Source organism: Falco rusticolus, chromosome 2, assembly GCF_015220075.1.
Source record: "Falco rusticolus isolate bFalRus1 chromosome 2, bFalRus1.pri, whole genome shotgun sequence".
Lineage (NCBI taxonomy): Eukaryota > Metazoa > Chordata > Aves > Falconiformes > Falconidae > Falco > Falco rusticolus.
In genome coordinates, this window is record NC_051188.1 from 18784275 (window position 1) to 18801699 (window position 17425).

The 17425-nt window shown below is 40.7% G+C and overlaps 1 protein-coding gene across 2 annotated transcripts in view; it reads left to right on the plus strand.

The window, feature by feature from the left end:
- The window catches only part of ZC3H12C (zinc finger CCCH-type containing 12C), a 45717-nt gene that overhangs the window by 16743 nt on the left and 11549 nt on the right, over positions 1 to 17425 (plus strand). For both annotated transcript variants that reach the window (XM_037377000.1, XM_037376999.1), the window contains exons 2-3: positions 3915 to 4681; positions 17023 to 17162. In XM_037377000.1, the coding sequence (XP_037232897.1) occupies positions 3987 to 4681; positions 17023 to 17162 (835 nt within the window). In that variant the 5' untranslated portion in view covers positions 3915 to 3986. The remainder of the gene's footprint in view (positions 1 to 3914; positions 4682 to 17022; positions 17163 to 17425) is intronic.

Below are 17425 nucleotides of genomic sequence, written 5' to 3' on the forward strand. Positions count from 1 at the left end.
CAGTGTAGTAGCACAGTGCTCATCTATATTACATTTATACTTGATAAATGTCTTTGACTCAGTAGTACAGTATTTTAGGCCTTTAACAGTGAACATAGTGTGAGATACTGTAGCTTTAAACAGGCTGTAGTTTAAAACTCTACGGTGTAGTATGTCCAAATTGGGCGTTACCCATTTTAATAACCTTTTCATAAATACAAATTCAGTTACTCAGCTGCGGTGAGCGTAACCAAAAGCTGAATACTTTCTTGACAAGAATTTTTTGGCTGATTTTTTGTTTCGTTGGTTCTCAGTTGAGTCAGAATTCATAGCGGATATTTTTCTTAGCTATATTGCATTGTATCAGTAAGCATACTTTAAAACCGTATTGTGTAATGAGGGTTTGTTGTAAATAAAGAGTGCAAGGAGTTGTTCTTTGCTGATGTTACTCCTTGGATAAATGTGACCTTTTCAGGTTTTCATGAGCTTCACTGTCCTATATATAGGTACGCTAGTGTTTATTTGGAATACAAATTCATTCAAATAGGCTGACTGGCATGTTGCTCTTCACTGACCAAATCAAGATAAAATAATCAATTCAAGCAGCATTCAACAGTGACATCTGATTTTCATGGTTCTAATCAATGAATCTCATAAAGGACATCATGTTGGGAGCTCCAAAGTGTTGTGTTTCTGAGAGGTGCTGCTGACCACAAATACAGTGTACAAAGTTCACAGACATTGTAAAAATTTGTGTGAAAATGAATGCAGTTTGCATGCAGGGGTTAATGCCAAATGCCAGGAATAGTGTACTGCTTATGCAGGAAGCCAGAGAAATCTTTAGCTTTGGATTTACAGTGTAAACATAATTTAACTACCCTTTTAAAGTAAAAGTATGGTGACTGTATGTTATCTGGTGTAGATTTGAAAGCTGCTGCTCTTATTACTCTAATCTTTAAATAGTTTCTGACAAACTAGACTAGAGTTCTATGCAAAAAAAACCCAATTACATATTGGAGCAAGATGGAGATTGGCAGGAGACTTAAAGCAGATAGATGCGAGGCTGATTATGTATACATTCCCAAGAACAGACAAAGCTCAGTTTATGGTCATTTTTCATATGCAGTTGATGTGCAGATCGTCTGAAGTATGTCTCATGTAATACCCGATCTTCAGACACGTTCATATGCTGCTGACTTCTTTGAATCCCACTGGAGGGTGTTACGATTGCAGCTGCTGTAAAGCACTTAAACTTCAAGGAAGAAGTGATTGGAGAATGACTTAAGTATTATTTTAACTAATATTACCAAAAAAAAATAATCCTCTTTCTGATCTAGGCATGCACTTCAAGCTTTGTTTATGCCACGTTGTTAATATGCAATCTCCTCTTCCCCCCTCCCAGAAAAAAACCTCCCTCTGCTTTTAGTTCAATACTAAAATGACATTTCACAGTACACGGATTTAGGCAGTGACCCATTATCTCCCTGTATGCTGTGGTGGCAGTACATGAGCCAGCTCAACTTTTCAGTCCAGCTTAAAAGTGTTGCCCATTAACTAGACTTCCTCGAGTCAGAGCAGATTGTGGGCTTGGTGGAACAATGATGTCGGGGCTTCCAGATCGGTTTGGCAGCTGCATTGTTCTCCAAGGGGAAACCAGACGCACTTCAGTCCCACTCTCTTTCATGGGCTTTTGTTCATACCAAATTATTCTTTGGCTGTGCTAGTATTCATGATGGTATGTTAAAGGAGCGCATCCTAGCAACTACAGGCTGGTTGCTAAGCAGCCTCACTTCCAATAGGGGTTTCTTGTTTGAGGGTGGGTGTGGTGGTGGGGTTTTTGTTGGTTTGGGGTTTTTTTTGTTGGTTTTTTGTCTTTTTTGTTTTTTGGTGTCAGTTCTGTGAAGGCCACAGTGTTTGTTTTTTTTTTATCCTTGTGATTTGTTGCTAGCACTGCGCTATCAAGTGCATTACCTTAGTAAATAAATCACAGTGTGAAAAGGTTCATTTCCTAAATTCTCGTTGTGTTTCATCTGTGGCGTTGCTTGAAAACCTAAAGCTTTTGAGTTGAGAGAGTAATATTCATTGATACGCTGCCTGAGAATTACAGCCCTACTGCCTTGTAACAAGATCAGATCTAAATAAAACTCTGTAGAGTATTTTCTTTCCTGTCAGTCTTGCCTGGATTAAGGTGTTGGACATGAAAATGCTGATGATAGATTTATTTATTTGAACTAGAAATGCGTAGGTAAAGCAAGTTTTTGTGCCCCGTAACCAAAAAGCTCCACAGCAGTGGTGATGTCTTGCCTCTCAGTGCCTACAGAGTCTGCTTTTACTGAACCACGGATTGGATTTTTTTGCTTGATTCTCTCTAATCTTAAGACTGGATGAATTTTTCTTGTGTGCACTCTCAGATCTTTATCCCAAGAAGAGGAAAGTATACCGTATTCTAAAAACACTGAGTTGTTCTTAAATCTAAAAACACTGGGTCGTTCTTAAATGCTAACCTGTAAGGGGACGGGAGAGTTAATGTATTTGCTGACAACGATTTTGGCTGCTCATGAGATAGAGCTGTAATTTGTGCTAGTATAGATCAAGAGATTGTTTGATGTAATGTTTTTTTTCTCAGTGTATCCTCCCTGATGAGATTTGTGTCTGTAATGTATCTGTCAAGTTCAAGTGAAGTCCTTTGCCTCTGTATCTGGCTTTTATGTTCTGCCTTGCAAGATGGAAGTGTGAAAGAACTCTTTGTTTCATAGTCTTCCCTTAATGTAAATTCTTCTTTTTCATGGTAACCTTGAGTACAATTGGTCCATATGGTCCATTTTTATCTATGAGAAATAATTTATCTTTTACTTTATTGAAGCAGTTAGCAAAGATTCCTGTTTAAAAGAATAAAATAAGTGAAGGAGGTAGCAATCTTGCCTTTAAATGTAGATTGTGGAAGTAATCCTGGTGTTGAAATGGGTAGTTAAGTTCTAAGTACTGTTATGCAAAATTTGTCCAGAAAAACCTATGTGGCAACTGTATGAAGTCCAGAAAACAGCAGCATTTCTTCTTCTGTTCTTCCTATGTTGCTTCTATCTATATATAGCTTTGATTCAGGAAAAGGTTTGCGTTAGTCCAAGGGTTGAAATCAGCTTTTAATTTTATTGCCTCGTTGGCTTGATGAATGGTCTGTTGCAATCAGTGCAAAGACGTCCATTGGCTTTATTGGCTGTGAGATCAATCCGTGTCTCTAAATGCTGTGTGTGTTAGTAATGCAGCACTCTGTTGAGAGCAATTAGTCTTTCTTGACTTAACTATCACTGTAAAAGGGAATTCAGAAATAGTTTGAGTGTATTCAGTTGAACTGATGGTGTGTCTTAGGGCCAATAAGTTTTTACTGAATCATGTTTTCTGTTACTAATTCATTTTGTGTTATGATGTCTTATATTTGCATAATAAGCCAGATAATCTAGTATTATGCTAATTTCTTTCTATTCAACGGAGAGTTTAAAGTATTTAGTTTAAAAAGCTTTCCTAGCACTTGTATTTTATACCTGTTTTGGGTTGGTTGTTTTTTTTTATTGTCACAATACTGTCTTAAGCTAGAAGAAATATCTCTATTCCTTTAAATATTGACAGCTGTCTCTGCATTACAGTAGGTATACTTGCAGTGTGGTTTCTACTCTTTCATAAACCCGTTTTTAGAAATTCTTAAGTAAAAGCATTTTATACACTCCAAAAAGAGATGATCAGTGGTTTATCTGCTTAGTTATGGGTGTTCCTTAGGAAAAGTTTTGCCCAAAAAAAGTTTTCAGTGTTTAAAAAAAAACCCAACAAAAAAGTCCTTTTTCTCTCCGGGGGGAGAATAAATGCAGTTCTGAGGAAGCAGCAAGAAAATAGAAAACAAATAATATGTATAACCAGTTGCAACATTTTTGTTCTTTCTTTAGGAATACGGAACACTTTATATTCAAGAATACAAGAAAAACAACAAAGTGGAGTCAAGTACATGCAGCAGCTTCATGGGCTTGAAGGATCATCTGGGGCATGACTTAGGCCACCTTTATGTGGGGAGCACTGGCACACAAATAAATGCAATTGAACCTTGGTCAATGGCAGAGAAGCCAACGATGGATAAGGTTAATTCTAGGAAAGAAGATGTAGACAAAGAGGTATCTGAAGAGACTTCTGGAAGCTCTAGTTGTGACTCTGAAGAAAGCACAAATTCTGACAATGATTCAGAGAGACTGAATAATTCTGCATCAGAATCGCATTTACTGCCTAAGACTCACCGACAGCTGTGCCGGTCTCCTTGCTTAGAGCCTCACATACTAAAACGAAATGAAATCTTGCAAGACTTTAGGATAGAAGAGGCTCAGATAGTACCTAAGGAAGTAAAAAAGCCCCCTGATGTGGTGAAAGAATATCAAACCAAACTGGAGTTTGCACTTAAGTTGGGTTACTCTGAAGAGCAGGTTCAACTTGTACTAAATAAACTTGGTACTGATGCTTTAATAAATGATATTTTGGGAGAACTTGTCAAACTTGGGAATAAAACTGAGACTGATCAGACTGTAACTAATGCTAACACTAGTGTAATGCGTGAAGCGTCTTCCATAGAGTCTCAGAGGTCAGAATCTCCACTGCAGGAGGATGTGACGGAGGATGGTGACAACCTGAGGCCAATAGTTATTGATGGCAGCAATGTTGCAATGAGGTATGTGATCATGAAGCTTTTGCTTTTATGTTTAGGTGGAAACCAAAAGATTGTGTCCTGTTCAAGCACTGCTGTTTGGTATAATTGCTGAAGACTGTATGCTGGTTCCCTTGCAAGCATCTTCATCAACCACACAGTACGGCAATCTTTTAATCAGACTAGAGGTCTGTAAGAGTTCAGTGATTTGTACTCACTGTTAGAACAACTATAGGTTAATGTCAGTCTCCTCTTGTAGGCAGCTATCAAATCTCTTTCCCATTGCCGATCTAGTGTTTAATTCATTTTTGGTAGGCACCATTGCTATGGGTAATCGCTCTATCCAGTTAGATAGAGGATGTTAAAGCAAATGTAAGATTCTCCAGGGTTATGAAACAGCGATTTAGAATTAAGTGGTTTAAGGGATACTTTTTGGTAGGCTATTTTATAATAACTACTCTGTCTGTAAAATTGGTCTTGGTTATCAGATTTGGAGTTAGGTTTTATTGCCATCAGTTCCTGAGGTTACTGTGCTTTAGATTTTCACTTTAAATGCCCATAGATATACATTTACCTACAGCATTCACTCATCCTGACCCCAGTCATCTAGGTGCATAGCAAGAAACTTGTCTGTGGGGAGGTGAGGGGTTCACGCTTCATCAGTGATGAGAGAGAGAGAAGGAAATGGCAGGCACATGCTGAGAGATGGGGGGTTTGTGGCTCTGTAAATGATTAAGTGACAAATTGATTAGTAACTAATTGGGTAATTCATAAGGATTATCTGATTACTAGCACCATGGTTGAGAAGGTCAATTTTAGTTTTCTGACAGCTTGATGTGGTTTTCATTAGCTTAGTAATAAAAGTTCATGCAAGACATTTCTGGGCTAAAGGCCTAGGTTTTTTAGCTCCTAATCAAGTCAGTTACCTTTAAATGAGTCTCTTTAAAACTAATCTCAAATACAGCTCTTATTTACGCCAAAATGATAGGTTTTGTTTAAGTAAATGTGTTAGCTCATAAAGCAAGGATATTACTACTTTGTTAATGGGGTATTCCTGTGAGTTCCTTCTACCTGATGTGTCATTCCTAATCTTTTTGTTCAACTTGACCTGTAAAGGAAGTATGTCTATTTGAACAAACACTATTCTGGTACTCAAACAAGAAGCTATCCAGAGACTTCTAAAATGGGTTTGGATTGTATTTCACGTAAATCTGAAACAGTTGTGTAAGTGTTAGCTAGTTAGCACAGCTCAGACTTGGTGGGTGGACTTAGGTTCAACTTCTCCCACAAACTGCACTGAGCACATTCCAGAAGTAGCTCCAGATCAGTCACTTTTCCTTAATGTTTATTCAGCTATTAGCATAAATATTTAGGAGCTGCCTCCCTATGCTCAGTTTGCTTTCTTGACCACCTACAGAAAATGAGCCAAATGGGGAAGCATGCTACAGGGCCTTAGATTAAATCTATTAATATAACAGTCTTTCTGTACCCAAGAATCAGATTAACAGTTCTTCATGTGTTTTCTGCCAAATTTAATCACAGAATCATTCCGTTTGGAAGGGACCTCTGGAGATCTTCTAGTCCAATCCCCTGCACAGAGGAGTGTCAATTCAAGGCCATGTCAAGTTGGGTTTTGAATGTCTCCACGGATGGAGACCCGACATATTCTCTGGGCCAGTGTTTGAATGCCCTCACTGTAAGAAAGTTTTATTTTTTTTCTGTTTAGATGACATTTCTTATATTCCAGTTTGTGCCCATTGCATCTTGTCCTATCACTGGACACCAATGACAAGTCAGTTTCTGTCCTCTTTATTCCCTCACAATGGATATTTATACACATGAATAAGATCCCCCTGAACCTTCTCTTCTCCAGTCCCAGCTCTCTCGGCCCCACCTTGTGTGACAGGTGCTCCAGTCCCTTGATAATTTTGTTGTCCTTCAGTGGATTCTCTTCTGTATTGCCCATGCCTGTCTTACAGTGGGGAGCCTAGAACTGAACCCAGCTCTCCAGATGTGTCCAAGGCTGAGCAGAGGGGAAGGATCAGCTCCTTTGACCTACTGGCAACACTTTTCCCAATGCAGCCCAGGAGGCTGTTGACCTTCTCTGCTGCAAATGCACCTTTCTGGCTCATGGTCAGCTTCGTGTTCACCAGAAGCCCAAGAACCTTCTCTTCAGAATTGCCTTCAGTGGGTTGGCCCCCAGCCTGTACAGATGCCTGGTGATAGTCCTCCCCAGGTGCAGGATTGGCATTTCGCTCTGTTGAACTTGCTGGAGGGTGCCTGTTGGCCCATTTCTCTACGCTGCTGGGATCCCTCTGAATCTCGATACACCCACCTGGTGTACTCCTCCCAGCTTTGGGTGCTCTGCAAACTTGCTGAGGGTGTACTCTGTCCTGTTATCTAAGTCATTAATGAAGATGTTAAGCAATGCTTGGCCCAGTAGCCATCCCTGAGGTACAGCAATACTGACTGGCTTCCAGGTGGACCTTATGTCACTGACAATCCTTTTTGAGTGCAGCAGTTCAGCCAGAATTCAGTCCGCCTCTCTGTCTCCTTATTTTGCCCATATGTCATTAGTTTGTCAGTGAGGATGTTGTAAGAGACAGTGTCAAAAGACTTGTTAAAGCCACAATAGAGTATTAGGAGGCTATGAGGTTGGTCAGTTGTATTTTCCCTTCGTAAATCCATGACTGTTGGATTTGGAACTGACTGTTCCAAATCACCCAATTTACATAATTTGTTGGGAAAGGGCTTCCAGGACCATTTGCTTCATCACATTTACAGGGATCAAGATGAGGCTGACCAGCCTGTAGGTTCCTGAATTATCGTCCTTGCCTCCCTTGAAGACAGAAGGGGTATTTGCTCTCTTTTAGCCCTTAGGAACATACCCAGTCACCACTGCCTTTCAAAGGTTACCAGGATTGCCCTTGCAATGACATTAGCCAACTACCTCAACACCCTTGAGTGCATCCCATCGACACCCAGCAGCCTGGGATTGTCCCATTTCAGTGTTCCCTAACCTTTGCTGAAGGAAAGTCTTATCCTGTCACTTCTGCCCAACTTCTTGCACATCAGGGTGGACCAACCTGGGTGGAGGTGATCCTTGAAAATCAGCCAGCTCTCCTGTGCCCCTCTTCTCTCCAGGGTCATGTCACACAGGATTCTCCTGAACAGGCCAATATCTGCTCTCTTGAAGTCTGGGGTTGTGATCCTGCTTTTTGCCTTGCTCCTTCTTCACTTCCCAAATTCCACCACTCGTGGTCAGCAGCCCAGGCTGCCTGTGACCCTGACCCTAACCTTCGCATCTCTGACCAGTTCTTCCTTGTTTGTAAGTACGAGGTCCAGCAGGTTCCCTCGTTGGGTCCTCAGTATGCTGGGTCCTTACCCATGTTAAAAGAAGTTACCATCAATGCACTCCAGAAACCTCCTGGATTGCTCACGCCTTGCTGTGTTGGCCAGCCTGTTGGCAAAGATGCTTTTGTTCTGCTTGGTCAAGTGGATCCCACCTTTTCCTAGAAATCAGTCCTTGGTTGCCAAAGCTGTTCCCACGTTTGCAAAAGATGAGCCCCTATTGCTGATGCCAGCTGTGCAACCAGTTGTTCACTGACAGGATCTGTCCTTTCCCCTTCGAGAAAATAGGTAATAGTAAATAAGCACTTTAAATACTTAAAAGGAAAGATTTCAGAACAGGGGTCAAAGCAGTGGGAGAGACACAGGAATTCACCTGCAGTTTAGGCAATCTTGTTCAGATTTCTGTGTCTAAATATCTAAATTACAACTAACTAACCTATATTGGCCCAGTCCATCCTTTTCTTTCCTCTTTGCATTTCTAAGCTGTGACCAGTGAGTTCACTTTGGAGTTGCTAAAGGGATACGCGCCTATTCCCTAAGCAAGACTGTAGATAGTCTTTTCAGGGATATTCTTGGGAACTCTCATATTCTCGCAGAAATGGGTAGACTGTGATCTGTATTCTTACTCCCATGTTGCTGTAATGCACTTACTTGATGATACCATTTACTGTTGGAATTATTCTAGATAATAACTGCTAATTTTCCTTTAAAGGATGTATTTGATGGGGGGGGGGGCAGGCAGAAGTTTTGTGGAGAAGGTTGAGGTGAGTGATGTCCAATATTACAAGTAGGATGAGACAGCTGTCCTTCTCTGGAAGGATCAAACACTGAATGGTGCCCTGTCTTTCCATTGCATGACTAATTAAGGATGTGGTTTCACAAAACATCTGAGTGACAGAGTGACTTACTCTCAGCCACACATCTATCTCGCTGCCAGGGATGCTTTCCTACCTGCATGTCATCTAGTGGCTGCACAGCTGCAAAAGGAGTTGATTCAGCTTCCTAATCTTGGGGGGGGGGGGGAAAGTCAGAAAGGGTTATTTTTCCATTAGACCTGTAAACGAAACCCAGTGTTTTTGTGGTTGGGAGAACAGCTAGGCTAAGTCTGACACAAAGGAGGAATGATGTGTCTGATTATGTGACTGGATGTTCATGTTTGTGTATCTGGTGCATCTAGTCAACTGATGATGGGTGGATTTGTGAGTTCCTTGAGGGCAGAACAAAAGGAGGCTTGGACTGGAGTAGTTTACTCTAGCCAGCATGTATACTGGTCTGGTCTGGTGATTACTGTTCCAGACAAGCTGCTTTAGCAAATTGTAGTTAAAACCACCAAAAAACCCCCCCAAAAACCCAAAGCAAAACAACTCTCATTTTTTCTGCCATTTGGTAATGCTTGGTAAGCTTTCCTTGTACTTTAAAATGGCATTGCTGAAAGTGATTGATCATATGTATCTTGTGTACTTCAAGTGTAAAGCTTTGATATTGGTTGAAGAATATGAATTTGTTCAAGTTTTAAAACCAAGCAAACCCTGTTTTTCAACTGGATAGGAGAAAGGTGGCTTTTGTAGGGTATGATTTGAAGAATTGCTATTTAGTTTCTATGGGATACTTCAAATCTGATCTTGTTCTTTTGCTCTTCTAGGTTTCATGGTGTTGACTTAATCCTTTTCCAGAAGAGCAAAGATGACTACATGTTTAAGCCTAACACACACAAAATCTATTGTGAGAACGCTTTTACAGATGAGACTGATTTTCCTGTGCATGCATATGTGTGTGTGTGTGTGTAAACTTAAAATATGAGCTGAACAGCAAATTAGATAATCCCCTAAGGCAGCTGTGAAGCTCTTGATAGACACTTCCCACAGCTGAGAGTGAGGCTGGACTAAGGGATAGGACCTGGGATTCAGTCGTGCTGTACCTATGTTGGCTTTCCAGAGAACTGTGTAGCTCTAACCCTTCTTCATAAGGCTGGGGGTTTCTTGCACGTAGGTAATGATGTTGTAATGCAAAAATCTTCATTTAGAACCTTAGTCCACGTGAGTGACAAAGGCATTTGTCTGTTGACATAAAAATGCATTCAGGACCTTATCTAGCGTAAACTGCATGACACAGATACTAGACAGGTAACACATTTCAGTCAATAGTGGTTCTGTATCCCTGTGTGATGATTTAAGCTATCCTAAATTTTCTCGTAACATCACTGAGGTGGGCAAAAGGTGATCTCTGCCCATCCAGAAACAGCAAATTGTCAACTTTCATCCCTACATCTGTCTGTTCTCCAGTGTGTTCTTGGATCTGCTCTTCATGCATTCCCAGCTTCCTCAGCTGAGCCACTGCAGTTTGAGATGGAGGGGAGAAGGTCCGATTTCTCCACAAGGCAGCAGAGGCAAGGTTTTGAGGTTCTCTTTTGGCCCTTTGTCTTAAGACTTCCATTCACTGCTGAGGTTGAGAAAGAGGGAAGTCATTCTGAAGAGAGAAACGCACTGCAGCGTATTTGTACAGTCCTTTTCCTTTGCTTGTCCTTTTCAAAGTTGGGTTGCTGAAAATTGCCTAAAACTGGTTATTGTTGTGATACTTCTGTTTGCTGTAATCAAAGTCAGTCTTTTGCCACCAAGAAGTAAGGAATGAGGAACAGAGTTGTTAGTCACAAAGACAAGGGGAAAACTTTAGCTGTTTAACTATTTTATTCATTTGCTTTTGTTCCATATTTGTTAGTTTTCCCTGGCTACCCTGGGTGCCTTCAGACTTTGCTAACAGTGAAAAGAATGGGTTCTAAATTTTAGATGTATACAAAACTTTGTTGAAAACATGTAGGCAAAAAAGAAGTCTGCTGTGCTTACAGAGAGTGCAACATGAAGATGACACTGATAAGCAAATAATCAGGTATTTTACTTGCTGTATTATAACTATTAAGACAACCGCTTTCAGAATTACATAGACAGAAGAACTGAAGTATTTTGATCATGTGTCATCTGGGTTTGCAGGTTGAAATCAATTAACCTTGTTTTGAGCAATTAGATTCTTCTGCAAATGTCACCCTTAGGATCCCCAGGCCACAGAGGTGATGCACTTAGTTTCCCCTTTTGGAAAACCTTGACCTGTATATTTCAATGATGCTTGTTGGTACTTCATTGCACAAGGGAAAACACCATACGAGATAACCATTGCATACTTAATTTTTATTTGTAAGAGGTAGATGCTGATTTTGGGGGGGTTGTTTTTTAGTTAAATGTTTAGTTAAAAGTTGGCACACAAAGACAGGTGCTTTACAAGTTTCTTACAGCTTTCATGCCCAGCCATCCCTCCAGCTGCAGATGTTTTAGGTGCTTGGTGGCATCAGAAACGGCCAGGCCTGGCAGATGTGACAGAGACCACAGTGCCATTCAGGAGTGGCATTCAGCTGGAGGAGGTGCGAGATACTCGAAGGTGCCTAACCAGCGTTAGACATTTCTGGGCAGGCAGCTGAGTCTTGTCCCAGTGCGTTAACCATGAGGCAGGTCATCTGGCCATAGTAAAAGGTTTGCGGATACCCGGTCTGCATACAAGTTTTTGCACAACTGTCAACCAAAAGATGGTTTGGTTGTCTTATCTATGCCATACGTAGTTTTCATATGGTAATTTAATGGCATATGTATTTTAACAAACAGTTTAGCTGCATTAGCCTCTTCTCAGATTGTGTGTTGTTGCACTTGGTAGGCATGATTGTATCTGGGCACCTTGATTCAGACATCTGTCTTTCAGTGGCACCGGCTGCCTAGTTTCTGAGATTATTTTGAGAAATCACTTTAAGGAATAGATAAAAATATTTTTCCAGCAAGTAACAGTGATGTGGATAGGAGCTAATCACTGGCAGCTTTGAGTGTAACTTCTCTTTGCCTGTTTTTGACCTCTTGACTGCTGAGTGTGTGTCTGGTGACTTGCACTTGCTGTAGTCCACAGAGTGCCCCAGCACTGGAAGTCCTACAGGCAAAAGATGTTTTGAAAGATATTATAGTTTCCAAGGAACTTCTTCCTTCAAAGACCACAAAGCACTGGAGTAATTTGTCATGGGCTAATGGAAAAAAAAATGTTTGGGAACTGTTTCATCGGCTTTGTGTCAGCACCAAAATATACATACATGTGTGTGTATATATATATATATATATATATAAAAGGAAGAAATACAGGACTGATAGAAGGCCCAGGTTACTGAGAAATACTTTGGGACAAATTGTTTCTGTGATTAGGAAATTAATAGAGCTTTAAACAAATAAAAAAAAACCAAACAAGCGATGAGACTAGTGACAAAATCAGGCTGCCAGGCTAATGAGTCACTAATATGATACAGGGTGGAAATTCTTATCTTTCTATGCTATGGACTGAACACTGTTTTCCTCCTATGACATGATAGAAGAAAATTGTTTTGTAACTCTAAATTTACCAAGCAGATCTGTGGTTTAGTTCTGTTCTTGCTTTCAATCAATATACTTTTACGTGGGAAGTACCTTGATGCGTCCAGTTTTCAGTTTATATATGTATAAAAACCTGTATGTGTATCGCAACACACACTGTAGATGTCAGCTAATAATGTGTATTGTCATCACTGTGTGTGTTTTCTGTAGTGCTCTGTGTTGGTTTGAGTATTGCATTAGAGCATGCCAGAAGTCTTGCAACGATTGTATGTAGTCAGTGTTTTAGGAGTGTGTACAACAACTCTTTTCAAGACAGTCAGTTGAAAATCTAGTTTGGGGGCTAGGAAGGTAACAGAAAATGAAAATGTTCTCATCAGATGTTTTATCACTTTCTGCTAGCTGTCCTAGCCTAGAAAATTCTTGATTGATTTTTTTGCTCAGGAAGTGTTATACTGCCTTTTTTCTTTTTCATTCATTTAAAAATAAAACCACAGCTATCAACAGGCCTAATATTAAAGTGGTGATTAAAAGGATCGTTCATGCATGGTATAAAAGAGAAATAGGTACTTGTTAAGGAATATACTTTATTTTCCTTCAACTAAAGGACTGTAGATTAAACATAGTCAGCAAGCAGAACCAAAGCAGTATACAATGTCTCACCCAGGGCTACAGCTGTCATCCTGACTGCTCTGAGCTTTCACATACTTCTGATAATTGGGAAGAGATTTTTAAAAGAAAGTTTCTTGACAAAGAAATACAAACAGTTACCCTCTTTTTTACAACTAATCAGAGGGGAAGAAAGTCAGAAGCAGCAGCATGATTTCAGTCTTTTCACCATATGATGTATCATAAAGCTGATAAAGCACAAAGATCACAAAAAGGAGAGCATCCAATCTGCATGACAACAAAACAGAAGAAAAGAACAAATTTTAATTGCACATCTTTTTCACAGACTTTCTCACTAGTCATTTAAATTTCTTGTAATTTGTATCCACTCAGATAGAAGCTTAGGCATGTGTCTGAAAAGGAGCGGAAAAAAATGAAGATTTATACGAGCTGTAAATCCACTTGCTCAGCAATGCAGAAAAGCTAGTATGCATTGTAATGCATTTCCGATTTCTGTTTTGTAGAGTTTAAATATATTTAAAATTTATGTTCTGGATGAAAGAACTTTAATAGTCTGTATTAGGCAAGAGCAAACTAAGGAGCTGAACTGCCTGGTCTTCCCTCTGCCTTTCAAAGTGTGACTTGAATTCCAACCTGATGGAAAGAGATAGGCAGGAACATCCATTTCTTTCAGAGAGGCCAGGATTTCATTCCAGAAATGATTTCTCAGACTTAGGGGAAGAAACATACTGTTATTAAAATGTCTTAACAAAACGCTTGTTCGCTGTCAGGAGTGAGAAGTGGTGTTATCCATTTGAAACCATGGAGATTGTTTAGAGTAATAACACTACAGTGATTTCAGTGGAATTTAGTAGCTGAAACAACCCTTCCCGATTGTTTTGAAAGGGATTGCAATATGGCTGCACGTGACCTGCTGATAGCATGAACAGTAACTTCTTGTATCAGGCTTTGCAAAGGAGGCCTCATGGCTGCCCACAGGGTCCTAAATGCACACCAGGAGTCCTGGTTTTTTGTTGTTACAGGGAGATGTAATTAGACTTGCCACGGCTGGAAATGCTGTTGGGCTTTTCTTCTATGCATGTGTGCATTTTAGTGTGAGATATCGGTGTGTGGTTTCAGTTCCCATTGCTGGGAAGTTATGAAATCCACAAAGATACTGCTTTTTCAGCCAAACAAGCACAAGAAAAATTGTGTAAAACAAAGCCTGGAAAAAATACTGCTATGTGTTTTATTATTATGGTGTTATTACAATGTAATAGTGTATTACATATTATCAAACAAAACAGGGAATGTATTATTGCAGAGGCCTATAACCATAGCTAAATAGCATATTGAAATACATAGATGTCTTTCTCCTGACAGTGTTCCTAATATAGCCCTATAGGCACAGAGGATGGACTTAAGCTATCCTTGGAGTACCTCATGTGTGCTGAAATCTACAAACTTTGGTTATCATGGCCAGCAACAATTGCAATATCTTTAGTATATGATTGTTTCCAGGTCCTGTCTCCAGCACCATTAGAAGCAGTAGTACGGTTCCTCACTTAAATCCAGATGATAGTAGTGGGCTCATTTCCCCCTTTTCTTTTTCTTCTTTTTTTCCCTCTTCCCGCCCCCCCCCCCCCCCCCCCTCGCTTTTTCCTTTTTTTCCTCATTTTCTTTTGTTAGGGGCCTGTGACCTTCAACACAGCCTCTGAGGATGATGCTTTGTGAGAGGTATTAGCCATGACTCATTCTCTCTTGACACCTAGACACAGGTGAAGGCTTACACCACCCCCTTTGCAGGCTTCTGGAATCTGGACATTGTTCCAAAACTTTTCTCACTTTTACTGTGGCACTTCATCCATTGCACAATTACTCAAACTCCCTCAAAATACAAAGGACCATAAAACAGTGCTATGTTTTAGAAAGCTGGAAATAGTAGGTACTTTAAAATGGTCCTACTGAATGAAAAAAAAAAGTTTTTAATAAATTTCTGGTGGTTTTATTTGCCTCAAAAGCATGTTAGTTAAGTAGGAGGATCCCCATGAATATCCATTATCGTATTGTTCCCTTCACAAATCACTCCACAGTGAAAGAATTGTCTTTTACTTTTCTGGAAAGCAGATTGTGGCATACCTGCTATATACAACAAGTGACAGGTAATGGCTTGCTGCCATGCTGCTGTTGTTTCTTCCGCTACACAGAGCTGTAGGGTTGCGAGAGACCTTGCAAGAGTTGGTGGTCTCCTGTGCATGGAGAACCCAGACTGTCCCAGAGGAGCCATCTGACTTGTTTTGCAAAGTGTCTGGTGAGGAGGTCCCAAAACCCATGGGCAGACTGTCCCATTGATCAGTTAGAAAGTTTTTTCTAACATAGCTTAACTGTTCCTTACGCTAGTTAAAGACTTTTCTGTCCTTACCCAGTAGGACTATGGTGGGTCAGCCGCAGCTTGCCTCACCAGCAGAACAGGAGGAACAGGAGCAAGAAAACTCATGGGTCAAGATAACAGCGATATCGTTCACCAGTACTGTTGCATGCCAAACACTCAGCTAGGGGAATTTAACTTAACTTATAACCAATTAACATAAATACTTAATTACTGATTCAGGTATTGGATAACAAAAAAGACAAACATTAAAATACTTAGGGGAAAAAATATCTTGCCTTTCTCCAGTCTTGCTTTGCTCCAAACACCTGTCCTCCCTGCCACAGCATCACTCCAGACACCCGTCCCTTGTCATGGCTGCAAGTGGCACTCAGTCCCTTCAGAGATGCAGTGAGCAGTGCGGGGTGTTGGGGTCGGGATGGCACAGTTTTTCTCTGCTGCTCCTTCCTTCTTGCACTTTTCCTGTTCTCCACCAGCTGCTGGTTGCTGTGGGGGTGTACCTGCTCCTCCTGGAACACCTTCTTCTCTAGCCTTGATGTTCCCTCATTCCTTTCTCCTCTGCTGTGGAGCTGGCTAGAGCTGGGCATGCCGGGCATGGGGTGGCCCCTGACCTCTTCTCATGGAGGTCACCCTGCAGCCCTTTGTTACCAAAACTTTTCCTTAGACACCCAATGGTTGATCACTGTCCTCTTTTTTTAATTACCACCTGTATACTGAAGATTGTTTTCTTCTTCTACAGGCTGCCTTTTTTCTCCAGATGAACTAAATGCACTTCCTTCAGCCTTTCCCCATAGGTTTTGGTTCACTTTCTTTTGGATTCTTTCCAGTTCATCAGTGTCTTTTGTAATCCATCATACCTGAAACTGGATGTAGAAGTTGGCTGAGGACTCATCTGCCTGTAAAACATGACATAATTGCGTCTCTTGCTTTACCTCAGACAGTAATTGCCCAACAGACGCACATCTTTTGTTTTGCTTTATGTCTGATCAGTTTCTGCTTAAACCCTCTCCACAGCTTTTTTAATACGCAATGTATTTCTCCTTCTGAAGTGCAGTACTAAGCAAATTCTTAGTTTTGTTGTGTTGATTTTGGACAGTCTCTCTGGTTTGCCTAATCTGTCCTGCAGAGTGCCTGCCATCCCCTTGGGCTTGGAGACCTTCTCTCTTTGTTCAGATGGGACCTCACAGAGCTCCTGCAGCGGGAATTTGCTGTCTCTTCCCCTGCTGCCGTGCACACTGGTGCTCAGTACTCATCTGCAGCCGTTCCTAAACACACAGCACTCTTTCATGTTGGTATTTCAGGCCTCCTGCTTTCCCTCATCAGGTCTCTGTGGTGCCTGTTACACCCCATAATTTTGGTTGGGTTATGAGGGTATTTAACACTCCCTACTTAGATTTTTTCCCTTTCTTGTTGAATCTGTGTACAGATGCTAAAGATGTTTGGAAGATTTAGTATCCCTCTCCCACACCATTTTGCAAGTGATGGCAGTGTTTGGGCAAGGCTCAGTCTGACTCGCAGCTGCCTTTAGAAGCCAAGAGCACAGCTTTGAGAACTGCATTTTACTGTGCTCAGTTTATAGTCATAGAAAAGCATAGTCATATAATAAGGAATTTTAATGTGTGTTTCAGCCACGGGAACAAAGAAGTGTTTTCTTGTCGAGGAATCAAATTGGCAGTAGACTGGTTTTTGGAAAGAGGCCACAAGGATGTTACTGTGTTTGTGCCAGCATGGAGGAAAGAACAGTCGAGACCTGATGCGCTTATCACAGGTAAGCTCTGTTCCACCTTCGCTGGTTGGTTTGATGCTTTGCACAGTATGAGTGCTACTGCTCAGATGAACAAATCTTTAGAAATAAAACACTATTATAGAAAGTATATTTGGCGTAATGACTTCATTATGGTCTTCCAGAGGGAAGCAGACAAAGCGATGCCCTCTCCCCATCATCCTTTTCTGTTTCCCTGATAAGTTTTCCATTAACGTTGCTACTTAACTTCTTGAAGCATCTAATTGCTGTTTTTAAAATCTATTACA